Raw genomic sequence first — 11,754 nt, forward strand, 5'->3', positions numbered from 1 at the left:
AGTGTTTACTTCACCAAGTTGGTTTTTATGTCAAATCAAAGAGTTTGTGCTTGCAACTGCTTTCTTTTCCTCTTCTGGATCGTATTGATTATAGAAATTCAGCTCTTGTGGTAAATTGATGGTTACATCTTTGTGTAACTTGGACGGCGAGTCGGCGCCGTGGTTTCTTCCTCGTTCCAGTCGTCTGTTGTGTTGTGCTCTTTGGTCGTTGTTGATGGTCTGTGCAAACCTGGTATTCAGTTCATAACAAGGAAAAAAACAAAAAGAAAACTGCCACGACAAATATTTCCAGAGGGAACCAACATTCCAGGTATTTATGGCAACATTTACATTTTAACATGGAAACGATGCAAACTTCACGCTAAACTACACTGAACAGACGGGGGTTTGATTGCAGGCGGCGCTACGGCGCTGCTCTCTGACTTCGCTCGATGGCCATCTTCTCCAGGCGCTCGGTGTAGAAGCCGTTGAAATCCAGCCTGTGAGAGAACAGTCGTTAGGAAAGTATGGCGTCGGCAAACACAGCACGATTCTGCATGTTTTCTAACGGCTACAAAAACTGAAACAAGAAGCTGAAAGAGGCTAAAAAGCACCGGAGCTGTGAGGCCCGACAGGCTCCGGTTGCCCCGTTACACACGGTCATCTGATGCGTCGCCATTACGAAGTATTCACAGGTGAAGCTTTCAAGTCTCTACAGTCCTACGATGCTCTCTAATGCACTGCACCTCCTTACAGTCAGATGTAGACGGAGGTGGCGGCGGCGAGCGCTGATGTACCTGTAGATGATGCTGATCATGCTGTGCTCACAGTCGTTGGTGCTGTACATGCTCAGGTTGGCCAGCAGGTCCAGCAGCAACGTGCTGAAGTCACTGTCGAACCTGATGATGGTCGCCTCAAAAATGGAGTCGGACTCGAGGGCGTCGACGTGCTCGGCCAAAACCTGAGCAGACGGAACACAAAGGTCCTGCCCGGTGAAGCTCCACTCAGATGGGATCATTCCTACTCTCTGCTTGTCAAGCAGCACTTCATTCATGGAGTACCTTGGTGGCCAGTCTCTTCTTCTCTGCCTCCTCCTCATGTTCACCCTGGGCGGGGGCGTCCATGGCCCCCTGCTCCAGCAAGAGACGGTCCAACCTCATGGTCTGGGTGCAACGCTACAACAGTCCAGGAAAAACAAAGTCATTTACACGTTTCATTGATTCCTTTTGAGAAAAAAAATATCAATGTGGAAACATTTAGAAGTAAGTAAGTACTTCAGACATCCGGCGCCGTAGGATGGTCGCACTAACAATGCCTCCGCACTTTTGCTTTTTATTGTAATTCTTATCTCTGTTTGGTTCACGCGGCTGTTTCACTCATTCAGTGTGATCGACCAGTTCTTTTGGATATACGCTCAGCACTCGGAACAGACTTTTTTTCAACTAATCGCCATACGTGCTGCAACGCCGGCTCATCTCCGCCACTGCGCCGAAGGAGAAAGAAGAGGGGGAAACGAGCAGGTACTCTGGTCAGATCACGGACCAGGTGCCGCAGTCCTCCACTGCCCAGTATTCTGCTGGCCAACATGATGTCTATGGACAATAACATGGACGAACTGCATGCACGCATTCACTTCCAAAGGGACATCAGAAACTGCTGCGTGATGGCATTCACTGAAACTTGGCTAAGCCCCGCAGTACCGGCCTCGGCCCCCACACCGGCTGGATTCACCATCTTCCGACAGGACAGAACGTTGGGACTCAGGCAAGCAGAGAGGAGGGGGCGAGTGCCTTTTAGTTACCTGGCGCTGGAGCGCAGACACTGCAGTGCTGACACAACACTGCTCATCGGACCTGGAGCTCTTCACTGTAAAGGTACGGCCTTTTTATGTCCCGCGGGAGTTCAGCTCTGTCCTTATCACTGCAGTCCACATCCCCCCTCAGGCAGATAAACCTGGTGCACTTGACAGACGTATGTATGGAATAGTTCCTGGACTGGAGGCAGCCATTATTGTTGTGGGAGACTTCAACAGGGCTAGCTTGAGGGACGTTTTGCCCCACCACCACCAACATGTGAACTTCCCCACCCGAGGTGATCAGACTCTAGACCATTACAGTATTATTCAAGGATCAAGGACTGCTTTAAACCCCTCCCCTGACCACCTTGTGGCAAGGCTGATCACTCCTCCATTCTCCTCATCCCATCTTACAGACAAAAGCTAAAACAGGAAGAACCAGTCTGTCGATCAGTTCAGCGCTGGAGTGAGGAGTCTGTCGCCACACTACAGGACTGCTTCGACAACACGGACTGGCAGAGGTTCGGATGCTGCTGAAGGTGACATCAATGAATATGCTGACACTGTCTCAGCGTATAGCTCCTGCTGCATCGACAACATAATTCCTAGGGTCACCATTAAGACCTTCCCAAACCGGAAGCCCTGGATTAATGGGAATGTTCGTTCCAAACTACGAGCACGGACATCCGCTTATAATTCTGGGAACCAGGAGGCCTTGAGACAGGCCAAATATAAACCTGCGCAGAGCCATCAAAGATGCTGAGAGGAACTACAGGGATAAGCTGGAGTCCAGCTGCACCAGCTCTGACCCCGGACGTCTGTGGCAAGGGCCCCACTCCATCACTGGCTACAAAGGGAGGAGCCATAGCAACATCCACACTGACGCCTCCTTGCCAGACAACCTGAACTCCTTCTATGCTCGGTTTGAGGCCAACAACACCACACTGGTTGAGAAGCTAGCTGAGAACCCTGATGGACACACTCTGACCCTGACAACGGCTGATGTGAGAAGAACCCTTAAAAGTTAAAACCCACGAAAGTCTCCGGGCCCAGATGGCATTCCAGGACGGGTCCTCAAACCATGTGCTGACCAGCTGGCAGTGGTCCTCAGCTCCATTTTCAACCTCTCTCTGCAGCAGGCCACAGTCCCCACATGCTACAAACGAACCACAATCATCCCCAATCCCAAGAAATCCCCCACTACAAGCCTGAATGACTACCGCCCTATAGCACCAACCCCCACCATCATGAAGTGCTTTGAGCGGCTCGTCAAGACCCACATCTGCACCGCTCTTCCCGACTCCCTGGACTCTTTCCAATTTGCTTACAGGCCCAACAGGTCAACGGATGACGCCATCGATAGAAGACGCCATCGATAGAAGATTCTCTCTCTCTCTCCCTCCCTCCCTCTCTCTCCATGATACCATGCTCCTCTTAGCTATTTATATATCAGGACCTTACCTTATTTTATTTTTTCTATTTTATTCAGAATTTATTTTTCTTTCCTTTTCTCGTGCTACTTACTTGGAGTTGTCTGCCTGCCTTGTTCTAAGAATTTCATTGCACAAATGATGCTGTCAATATTGTGCATATGACAATAAAGAATCTTGAAATAAAATGATCAAAAGAACGTGAATAACATTTTTATGCTACGTTGGAGAGACCAACTAAGTTAGCGTGCTAACCGGTTAGCACGCTAACCAGTTAGCAGGTCATGAGGGTGTTTTTCTGTGACAAATTTCAAGTGTGACATGTGAATCAATGCGTCTCCATCAACAGAAGCATCTGGTGACACAGTCAGCAAACGCCTGGCAGGTGACAGGATGAGCAGCCGGCAGGGCCGACCAGCCAGGAGCCGTCTCCACAGGCAAGAAAACCATTCCAATTTTATACGTGTCAGCTGTTTCTAATCTGGTCCTCGCCGGGTGAAAACCGTCAGTTATGGACCGTCTGAGCTCAGGTGCTCTGCCGCCACTCCAGCGCCGCCCCTCTACATTTAATCACCATCATGTCACAAAGCAAAGCTTTAAATGACCAGCTTGAGCTCGTTATTAGAGCGTTTGTGTAGAAACAGTGTTAAGATGAAGTGCAGGACTTTGTTCTTTCAGACAGAGCGTTTCCTCATTGATCTTCATGTCAACTGACCTGCATGCAGTTGGTGAACATGACGCAGACGGACATGAGTTTGGAGAAGATGCGCAGCAGCTGGGGGTTGGTCAGCATGCAGTCCTTCAGGCAGTTGTCCAGGAAGCTGGTGTGATGGCAAAGAACGTCGTCGATGTTTGACGCCTGGAGGAAGAGAGGACCGACAGTCAGCGTTCCCTCCTTCTCTGTGCCAGCTGTCCTCAGACCAGGTGACGTACAGCAGCCAGCGGCGCTCTCACTACAACAAAACCAGAACCAGGAAGCCTGCAGCACGTCCACTCACCGTCTTCAGGTTGTTCTCCATCATGTGCCAGGTGGGCTCGATCACCTCAAACATCATGTAGTACTGGATGTTCTGCACAAAATTGAGCATCCGCTGTCGGAGGGCGAAAGCAGCAGCGAACCTGCAAGGGGAACAAGTGGTTTGACAGTGAGTGAGGACGGGCGTTGGGGACGGGCGTTGGGGACGTCCGCTCACCATTTGGCCGAGTGTAAGGAGTACTGCTTGCAGTCTTTGTTGCTGATCCACACGTTGCACAGGAGCCTCTCCACGTGTTTGCAGAAGAACATGTGTCTGAAGAGCATCTGGTACCTCGTCAGGGCTTTCCTGCAAAAACGATGAGGACAAAAAAGATGGACACACCAGTTTTGTGTTTGATGTGCTCGGCATTTTCCCGTCTGTTAACAACTTCTGTACAAAGACCAAAACCAGCAATGAAATGATTTCAGAGATCAGCTGTCCCAAAAACTTTAATGTTAAATTAAGAGCACCCTGGTGAGCCTGGGCGGTTCCCCCCCACCCACCGTAGACGAGCGAGCTGTAACCTTGGTAACAGGAATCAGTGACATAGACATAAATCTCTCTCCCTCTCCAAGCAGCAACTCTCAGCCTTCCAGCTGCAGCGTTCCCCTGATAGTTCCTGTTAATCCTTCTGTAAATATGTGACTTATTTTTGGAGTTTGAAGTAACAAATGTGGTCTAGCAGATTTGCTGGTTTCGCTCATCTTGAGGCTCATTAAGGGGAGTTCACGCCGACTGGCGGTTGAGAACCTGTTGATGATGAGCGAGAGCGGCCATTTGACGATGTAGTCGAAGGAAAAAGCCTCCAGGCCGCTGAGAGACGTGTCTGTGGTGTCGGCATTGATGATGGCCTTCTCCTGCTTCGTCTCGATGGCTAGGACTCGCAGCAGCTGGGTGATGACATCATGAGGCATCAAGTCAATCTGTGGGGAGAGAACAGGAAGTTCAAAGATTGTGGAGTGCTAAACAGTGCAAGTCATGACTGAGTGGACGCCATCCAAATGTATCGCAGCTGCTGTTGTCTCATTGTCCACAGCAGGAGAGGACGGTCTCGCCGTTCGAGGACCTTCAAATGTTCTCTCCTGAGATTTCTTGCAATATTTCAGGGCTTTCAAGGAAAAAGTTGCAATTTTCTTCTTCAAGGTCTGAAAGTAGTCTGGAAAGGCTCTGAGCAGAGTATTGTGGCAGACGGTGAAGGCGACCTTCTGCTTATGAAAGCTCACTGCGTCATCATTTTATTCCGTGAGACATCTGCGCTCACCTTGAGGTCGTCTTTGAAGGGGTCGGTGTTGGCCGTGCTCATCCTCAGGGCCAGCTCCAGCAGCGCCTCCAGCCTGGGAGGAACGATGTCGTCCACCGGCTTCTTCAGCTCTAGCTCCGTCAGGTCCATGAAGTGCACAAAGAAGTCACCTTTGTCCATCAGGAAGTAGTGCTTGATGGACCTGGGAGGGACAACACCGATGAACAGCATGACATACACACGCACTACCTGTTGATGGTGGTAGAAGAACTCAGGAGTCTGTTTTTGTTGTCGGGCTCTTCGGATTCATCTCCTGGCAACAGTTCGAGAGCTCTCTGAACGTTGGTCTGTACCTCAGGCGTGACACCAGCTCCTTCTCCTCCATGAGGAAGTCCAGCAGCACTTTGCTGGCGTAGTTGAAGGCTTTCTCAATCTGCTCGACGTAGGCTCGCTCCTTCAGGGTGTACAGGACTTCCTTAGCGTCGGGACACGTCACGTCACGACCGCACTCTCGAACCACATTCAGGTATTTCCCTGTGAAACACATCTCACTTTTCAAGACTTCCAGGCATGCTTGAGGAAACGCACCTGAGTCACCTCTGGTACGGAGACTGGGTTTTCTCTTTACCTGTGCTCAATATTTTGTCTGCCATTTTCTGTAGGAAAGAGGGAATGCGATGCTGCACGATGGTGTATCTCTGATCCCAGTACTTGTCGTTGTAGTCCTCCTGAATCTTCTCTTTCTGCAGCTCGTGCTCTTCCACCATGAACTCACTGCAGGACACAACATGCAGCCTCGTATTAAAGTTCACCACCGCCGTGATCCAGTCTCGTGGAAACATGTGATTGGTGCAGTGTTTGAGCCGCTGGGATGATCGCGCTGCGTGTGGCACCTGTAGGGATCCTTGATGATGCCCCTGTAGATCCACTTCTCCAGTATTTCAAAGTATGGGACGCTGGCTGCTTTGGTGAGGTAGAGGCACAGCTCCTGAGCCTGGCTGTCACCCGTGTAGTTGAAGGTCCGGTCATGGAGGAGGCTCAGAGTGGACCCCCCCATACACTCCCCCTTGTCCACTGAGGATGCTGGGAAATAAAGGCATTATTTAATCACACCAATGAAACTGTTCTCAGCAAAATGTGAAATTGCGCAGTTTCCATTTGCTGTGATCTGTGAGGTGCAGAGCGCCCCCTCTGTTTGAAAAGAGTACCTGCTCTGTTTCAGGACAAATGCCTTGAGTAATGATGCCAACCAAATTTCATCAGGATATTGACTTTAGTGGAGAAATAATTGGAAAGGAGTTCGGACTTTTTGAGAGAATTAAAGTGATACCTGTGCCAAAAGAGTGTTTTGTACTTTCAAGTTGTCAGCAACAGTCTTGAGCTCCCAGAGATGTTTCTCCCTCCTCCATCACTTCTGAGTGACTCCAGCCACGTGTGTTTAGCTCGATGCTGATAATGTGGCGGCTAACAGCAGCTAAAACATCTGTTTCCAAACGTCAGATCAATTATTGATGGATTACTGATCCTCCGTCTGGATGAGGAAGACCTGGATTCTACCAGACAACCTGGAGGGTTTGGAAACAGACAGCCGTTGTTAGCCGCCAGTCTCCGTTAGCTTCAAGCTAAATATACGTGGCTGCCTCTTCCTGCACTCTGGAGTCATAGAGGAGTGATGGAGGAGAAAACAAGATTGTGAGCTCAAGACTTCTAGTAGTGAACACCTGACAGGTAAAAAACACTTTCAGGTTAAAGTGTCATTTTAATTTCACTTTCAGTCCAACCGCCTTCCCCTCCAGTTGGCTACACCAAACCAATAGATTTTTACCGATAGAGGCCAGTATCTCCATGGTCCTCATGGTGGGTTGGATGTAGAACCAGAGCTTCTGGAGCGACAGCAGGCCCTGACGCTGCAGGTGCTCCAACTGAGTGACCATGATCAGGTACTCCTTCATCATGGTCCTCATCGCCGCCGTCAGGGCGTGGTTCACCTGACCGTATTCGAAGGATGACTTCTCCTCAATGAATCTAGTGACCAAACACCACATCACCATGGAATCATTCTTCTTCAGTGGTGGCCGGCTACGTATTCCTGTTCTTTGAGACTCACCGTGTCACGGTGGAGTAATACGACGCCACCGGTAAAATTCTGTTAACCAGCTCTTTGACTGACATGTCCAGCGTCGCCTCCACAATGAAGGAGCGGTTCTGTCTCCCCAAGACCGGCTGAGCTGTGATGTAGGTCCCATCAACTCCGATCAGGACAAACAAAAGGTCGTCCACCATCACTTGTTCTTGAGCAGACAGCGGGATCGTACCTGCCGGCAGACTTTACCGTTAAAACACTACCGACAACAACCTGTGACAAGTAGAGCGGTGAATGTCACCGCAACAAACCCGGCGACTATAGAGAAGAGGAATATTCTCCAGACTGCGAGGCCCCTCAGTCTCGTTCACAGTGCCAGCAGGAGTCTGATGGATGCAGTTGTCCTTTGCTCGCCTGCTTAGGGCGAGACGCCATGTTGGTTCGTTCCTATCTTGATGCAGCACAAAGCAACTGCTGCCATACACACAACCACACACGATCACGAGGCTCGGCGGCGTAACATCTGATGACTTAAATGATCTTTTGTTGTTTCATTGATGCGGTGGCTCAGCCACATGCAGGAAGTATCACTGCACCCCCACGGTGAGGGCGAACTCACCAACTGCCACGGCTGGATCTCCCGGAGGGGTGGGGCTGCAGATGAAGTCTCCGAGGAGCGCCGGCCGGTCATACACCCAGTTAGGAAACAGCGGGAGGGGCTGGGTGGGGTTCTTCTTGTTATGTTTGTCCCTCAGAATCTTTCGGGTCACTTCAGCAGACTGCAGAAAAACAAACTCTTCCCAGATTAAATACTGAACCTGCTACAGCCCTCAAGGTTCAACCCTGTAAAACATCAAGACGCTCATTGGAAGGAGCAGAGGCGAGGATCCAAACCTCCCTGCACCGACCTACGCTCAGACACCCGCATCTCTACACTTTCACTCTGCTGACTCGACGTGAGTCACAGTGAGAAACGTCACCATGGGAGCGTTGGAGCTGGCCGTCACGTTGCCAAGCTTCTTCCGCAGCTCGTCCAGCTCCTGCATGGACATCTTGGTGCTGGTCTGAGGCAGACTGTAACTGGTCGCTGTGGTGGCCGCGGTGTTGGCCGACGACTCGGACCTCTCTTTAGCATTCTGCTGCAGGACCTGGAGCATCTGTGAACACGTGACCACAAGAAGCTGGCGTCAGAGTGTGATGAGGTTCCTGAACCCACGTCCAGATTTAAGTCGTTAGTTAACAAATTTAGTCAAAGTGATGAATGATTTTCAATTCTATTTTAACAAGTATACAGAATACTTCCAAGTATATAAGGAATACTTCCCTTTTTACATGCTTATGACACATCTGAAGGCAAACATGAAATACCTCTTTATCCTCACAGAGTTTGGAGAGCAGGTAGACCAGGGGGTCCAGGTGGCGAACATTTTTAGACTTCAGCTCCTCGTACTTTCTCAAGAAATCCTCGGGTGTCTTAGAAAACTCTGCTAATTTGACCTGAAAATCAAAGAACATCATCGTCAGCATTGCTGCAGCGCTGACGAATAGCTTGCAGTTCAAAGACTGAATTTGAAAAACGGGTTTACAAGCACTCTCAAGGTCCCTTTTCCAAATTTTTCCAGACTCTCCAAACAAATCCTGTTACATTGTAACAGAAACCCGATACCAACAACCAACCATGTATATCCTGTCCTTTTTTCTATGTCCTGTATGAGTTTGTATGTTTCAGACGCCAACCACCACATGAGATAACGGTCATCTCATTTTAGATGTGAGCTGTGGTTTACAGCAGGTTTTCTGATAATGAAGCGTTTTTCAGGGATCATATTTGGAGTCGAGCCCTCCTCAGCTTGGAAAGCTGCCACATTCAATTTCAGGTCCTTCAAGACTTTGCAGGAACCTTGTAAGCTGGACAGTGACTCTGTAGCAACGGTTTATGTTGCTGCTCGTTCACTTGATACAGTTGGGCTCCTTTGACTGCGTACGGCCAGCTCACCTTGGCGCTGTGAGCAGAGACGGTCGTGGTGACGTACGGCGTCCTGTGTTTCTGCAGCAGGTCGATGTAACCCTCGGCGCCGTCGCCTCCTCGCACATGAAGCAGGCTTAGCAGCTCATTCACATCGTGGTGAATCCTGAACTCACTCATGGCTCAGCCAGCTGCAGCAGCAGCACCTCTGGTGAAGGAAAGAGGTTCATCTCAGGATTTACGGGAGTCAAAGCAGCAACGTGCTGGGCAAAACAATGAATTCACACTGAGTATCATGACTGATATCACAGCTTCTGCTCTCACTATTGAGGTTTGTGGTCCATGGGTTCCTTAACTGCCCCCCCCCCCCCCGGCCTAAATTAAGTTTTCCTAATCTGAATCGTACGTGTATGTCTGGACTAAAATTTAATACGGAATGATTTCTTAAATGTTCAGGTGGAAATGCATCTCACTTCTCAATAACTGCAATTAATTGACTACAAAAAAGCTAGTAAATAATGTAATAACCCCCCCCCCCCCGCACACACACACACACAGACCGAGTATTTAAGTGCAAAAAGTAAGCAAGCAAAGTAACTTGAAGTCGGTCCGTGTACTGTAACCTGAATCACTCCTCATCCTCTACGAGGGAAATATTCAAAGTTGAGGGCCATTAAAAGGGAAGTGTATGGCAACTTTAGTTTGACAAAGTTGTTGAAAGAATATAAATTTATACATCACAACGATAAACACCAGATACGTATCAGCAGTATTTTTGAAAATAGGAAAATCTATGAATCCATTTCATGTTCTGAACATTTTCTGACGGAACCTTTGGTAATGTTGAGTACGTGTCGGATCCACTCAGGTGCTGTCGTCACTTCTTCATCAGAAGTTGATGAAGTTGCCTGATCTTATTGGTGAAAAACGCACGTTTGTCGGTTAAATCTTAGCGGGAACTGTCAGAGTGGAGCATCCTCTCTGGAGAGGAGGGCGATGCAGAGACAGCTTCACGCTAGCCGGCTAAACTGCTAACACCTTAGCCTGTCGCGGGATGAGGATGCTACCTGCTCGCTAGCTGGCTACGCTCCCACACTGGAAACACACCGGAGTACAAAAAGCCTTAACGATCCGGTGGTCGTTGGTCTTATTCAGGCCCATCGCACCGTACCTGCCGATTGCGTCCAGTAGAATCCAACACCAGAGCAGCTGTCGCAACGCGCCCCCCCTTGTCAAATTCTTCTTCTATGATTTCAGGCGAGAGGGTACCGATGCGGCACTGCCCCCACTGGTCAAATATGATATTGCAACTATCAAGTAAACAGCGGACGGTGTTTGAGTTGCACTGGGAACATTTTATTTTGGAGTATCTTGTTTACATAGAAGTGGGTGTTTTTTAAATTATTATTTCGACCCATTAGACTGGAGCTTGTATCCTTTCTTCTTTGTCAGTGTGTTAAGAAAACTCGAGCAAATGTTTTAATGTATGGAAATGATTAATACGCACATATTCACACCCATATTCTGCATGTCTTGATTACAAAACCACCTGCACTACTAGATCGAAGCGAAGTAAAATCTGGTCAACTGGACGTAAGTTTATCTTGAAGACGTTTCACCTCTCATCCGAGAGGCTTCTTCAGTTCTAGTGAAGAGTGTGGAAACTCCAGCTTATAAACCTATGTGGGAGTGGTCAGTGCTATTGTGGTGGAAACGACCCTCCCGAGACTCACCTGGCCTCTCCAAACGACAGTCGTTGTGCGGTGTCAGGGAGTTTCAGGGGTGGTCGTTGGGGGGTTTCACCGACCACTCAGATGCTAATGGGCTGTGCTGGCATCAGCCGTTCCACATGGGTCTTTCAGCTGAACTCTTTGGGGAAGCTTTGAAAGGACTTGGTTGTAAATAGGTGAAAGGAAATGTCGCAGTCCACCTCCTCTGTTCAAAGATGGTTTCTCTATCCTGACGTGGATGGCTTCTTTAACTCCTCTTTCAAACCATCTGTCCTCTCTGTCGAGAATTTGGACATGGTCGTCCTGGAAGGAGTGGCTTTCCTCCTTGAGGTGGAGGAAAACCGCTGAGTCCTGTCCTCCAGAGTTGGCTCTTCTATGTTGGGCCATGCGCTTGTTGAGGGGCTGTTTGGTTTCCCCTATGTAGAGATCCGTGCAGGCCTCACTGCATCTGACAGCGTATACCAGATTGCTTTTCTGGCTGTGAGGGGTGGGATCTTTGGGGTGAACCAGTCTTT

At 49.3% G+C, this 11,754-nt stretch overlaps 1 protein-coding gene across 2 annotated transcripts; it reads right to left on the bottom strand.

The window, feature by feature from the left end:
• Positions 1-262: 262 nt before the first annotated feature.
• On the bottom strand, positions 263-10,775 carry tubgcp2 (tubulin gamma complex component 2). 2 transcript variants are annotated; one of them, XM_086196523.1, is made up of 18 exons: positions 10,681-10,775; positions 9,540-9,717; positions 8,912-9,040; positions 8,524-8,700; positions 8,163-8,322; positions 7,568-7,775; positions 7,286-7,485; positions 6,354-6,543; positions 6,089-6,234; positions 5,814-5,994; positions 5,482-5,662; positions 4,971-5,143; positions 4,398-4,526; positions 4,203-4,323; positions 3,920-4,063; positions 1,041-1,154; positions 777-940; positions 263-479 (listed from the first exon to the last, which is right to left on the bottom strand). In XM_086196523.1, the coding sequence occupies exons 2-18, from the start codon at positions 9,687-9,689 to the stop codon at positions 404-406; spliced, it is 2,643 nt and encodes an 880-aa protein (XP_086052649.1). In that variant the 5' UTR covers positions 9,690-9,717; positions 10,681-10,775; the 3' UTR covers positions 263-403. The 2 variants fall into 2 exon arrangements, with proteins under 2 accessions (XP_086052649.1, XP_086052650.1); XM_086196524.1 differs by lacking the exon at positions 10,681-10,775 and adding an exon at positions 10,342-10,490.
• Between the last annotated feature and the right edge of the window lie 979 nt (positions 10,776-11,754).

The sequence above is a fragment of the Aulostomus chinensis genome, chromosome 23 (genome assembly GCF_037954235.1).
Source record: "Aulostomus chinensis isolate RoL2024-O1b breed Wild chromosome 23, RoL_Achi_v1.0, whole genome shotgun sequence".
Lineage (NCBI taxonomy): Eukaryota > Metazoa > Chordata > Actinopteri > Syngnathiformes > Aulostomidae > Aulostomus > Aulostomus chinensis.

What these genes read in the sequence shown, in the direction of transcription:
- tubgcp2 (XM_086196523.1), bottom strand. Translation starts at nt 9,689, where the DNA reads ATGAGTGAGTTCAGGATTCACCACGATGTGAATGAGCTGCTAAGCCTG. An exon ending in AGACAAAATATTGAGCACAG is followed by an intron (nt 5,995 to 6,088) that starts GTAAAGAGAAAA and finishes TGTGTTTCACAG; the next exon opens with GGAAATACCTGAATGTGGTT. An exon ending in TGGAGAACAACCTGAAGACG is followed by an intron (nt 4,064 to 4,202) that starts GTGAGTGGACGT and finishes CTCTTCCTCCAG; the next exon opens with GCGTCAAACATCGACGACGT.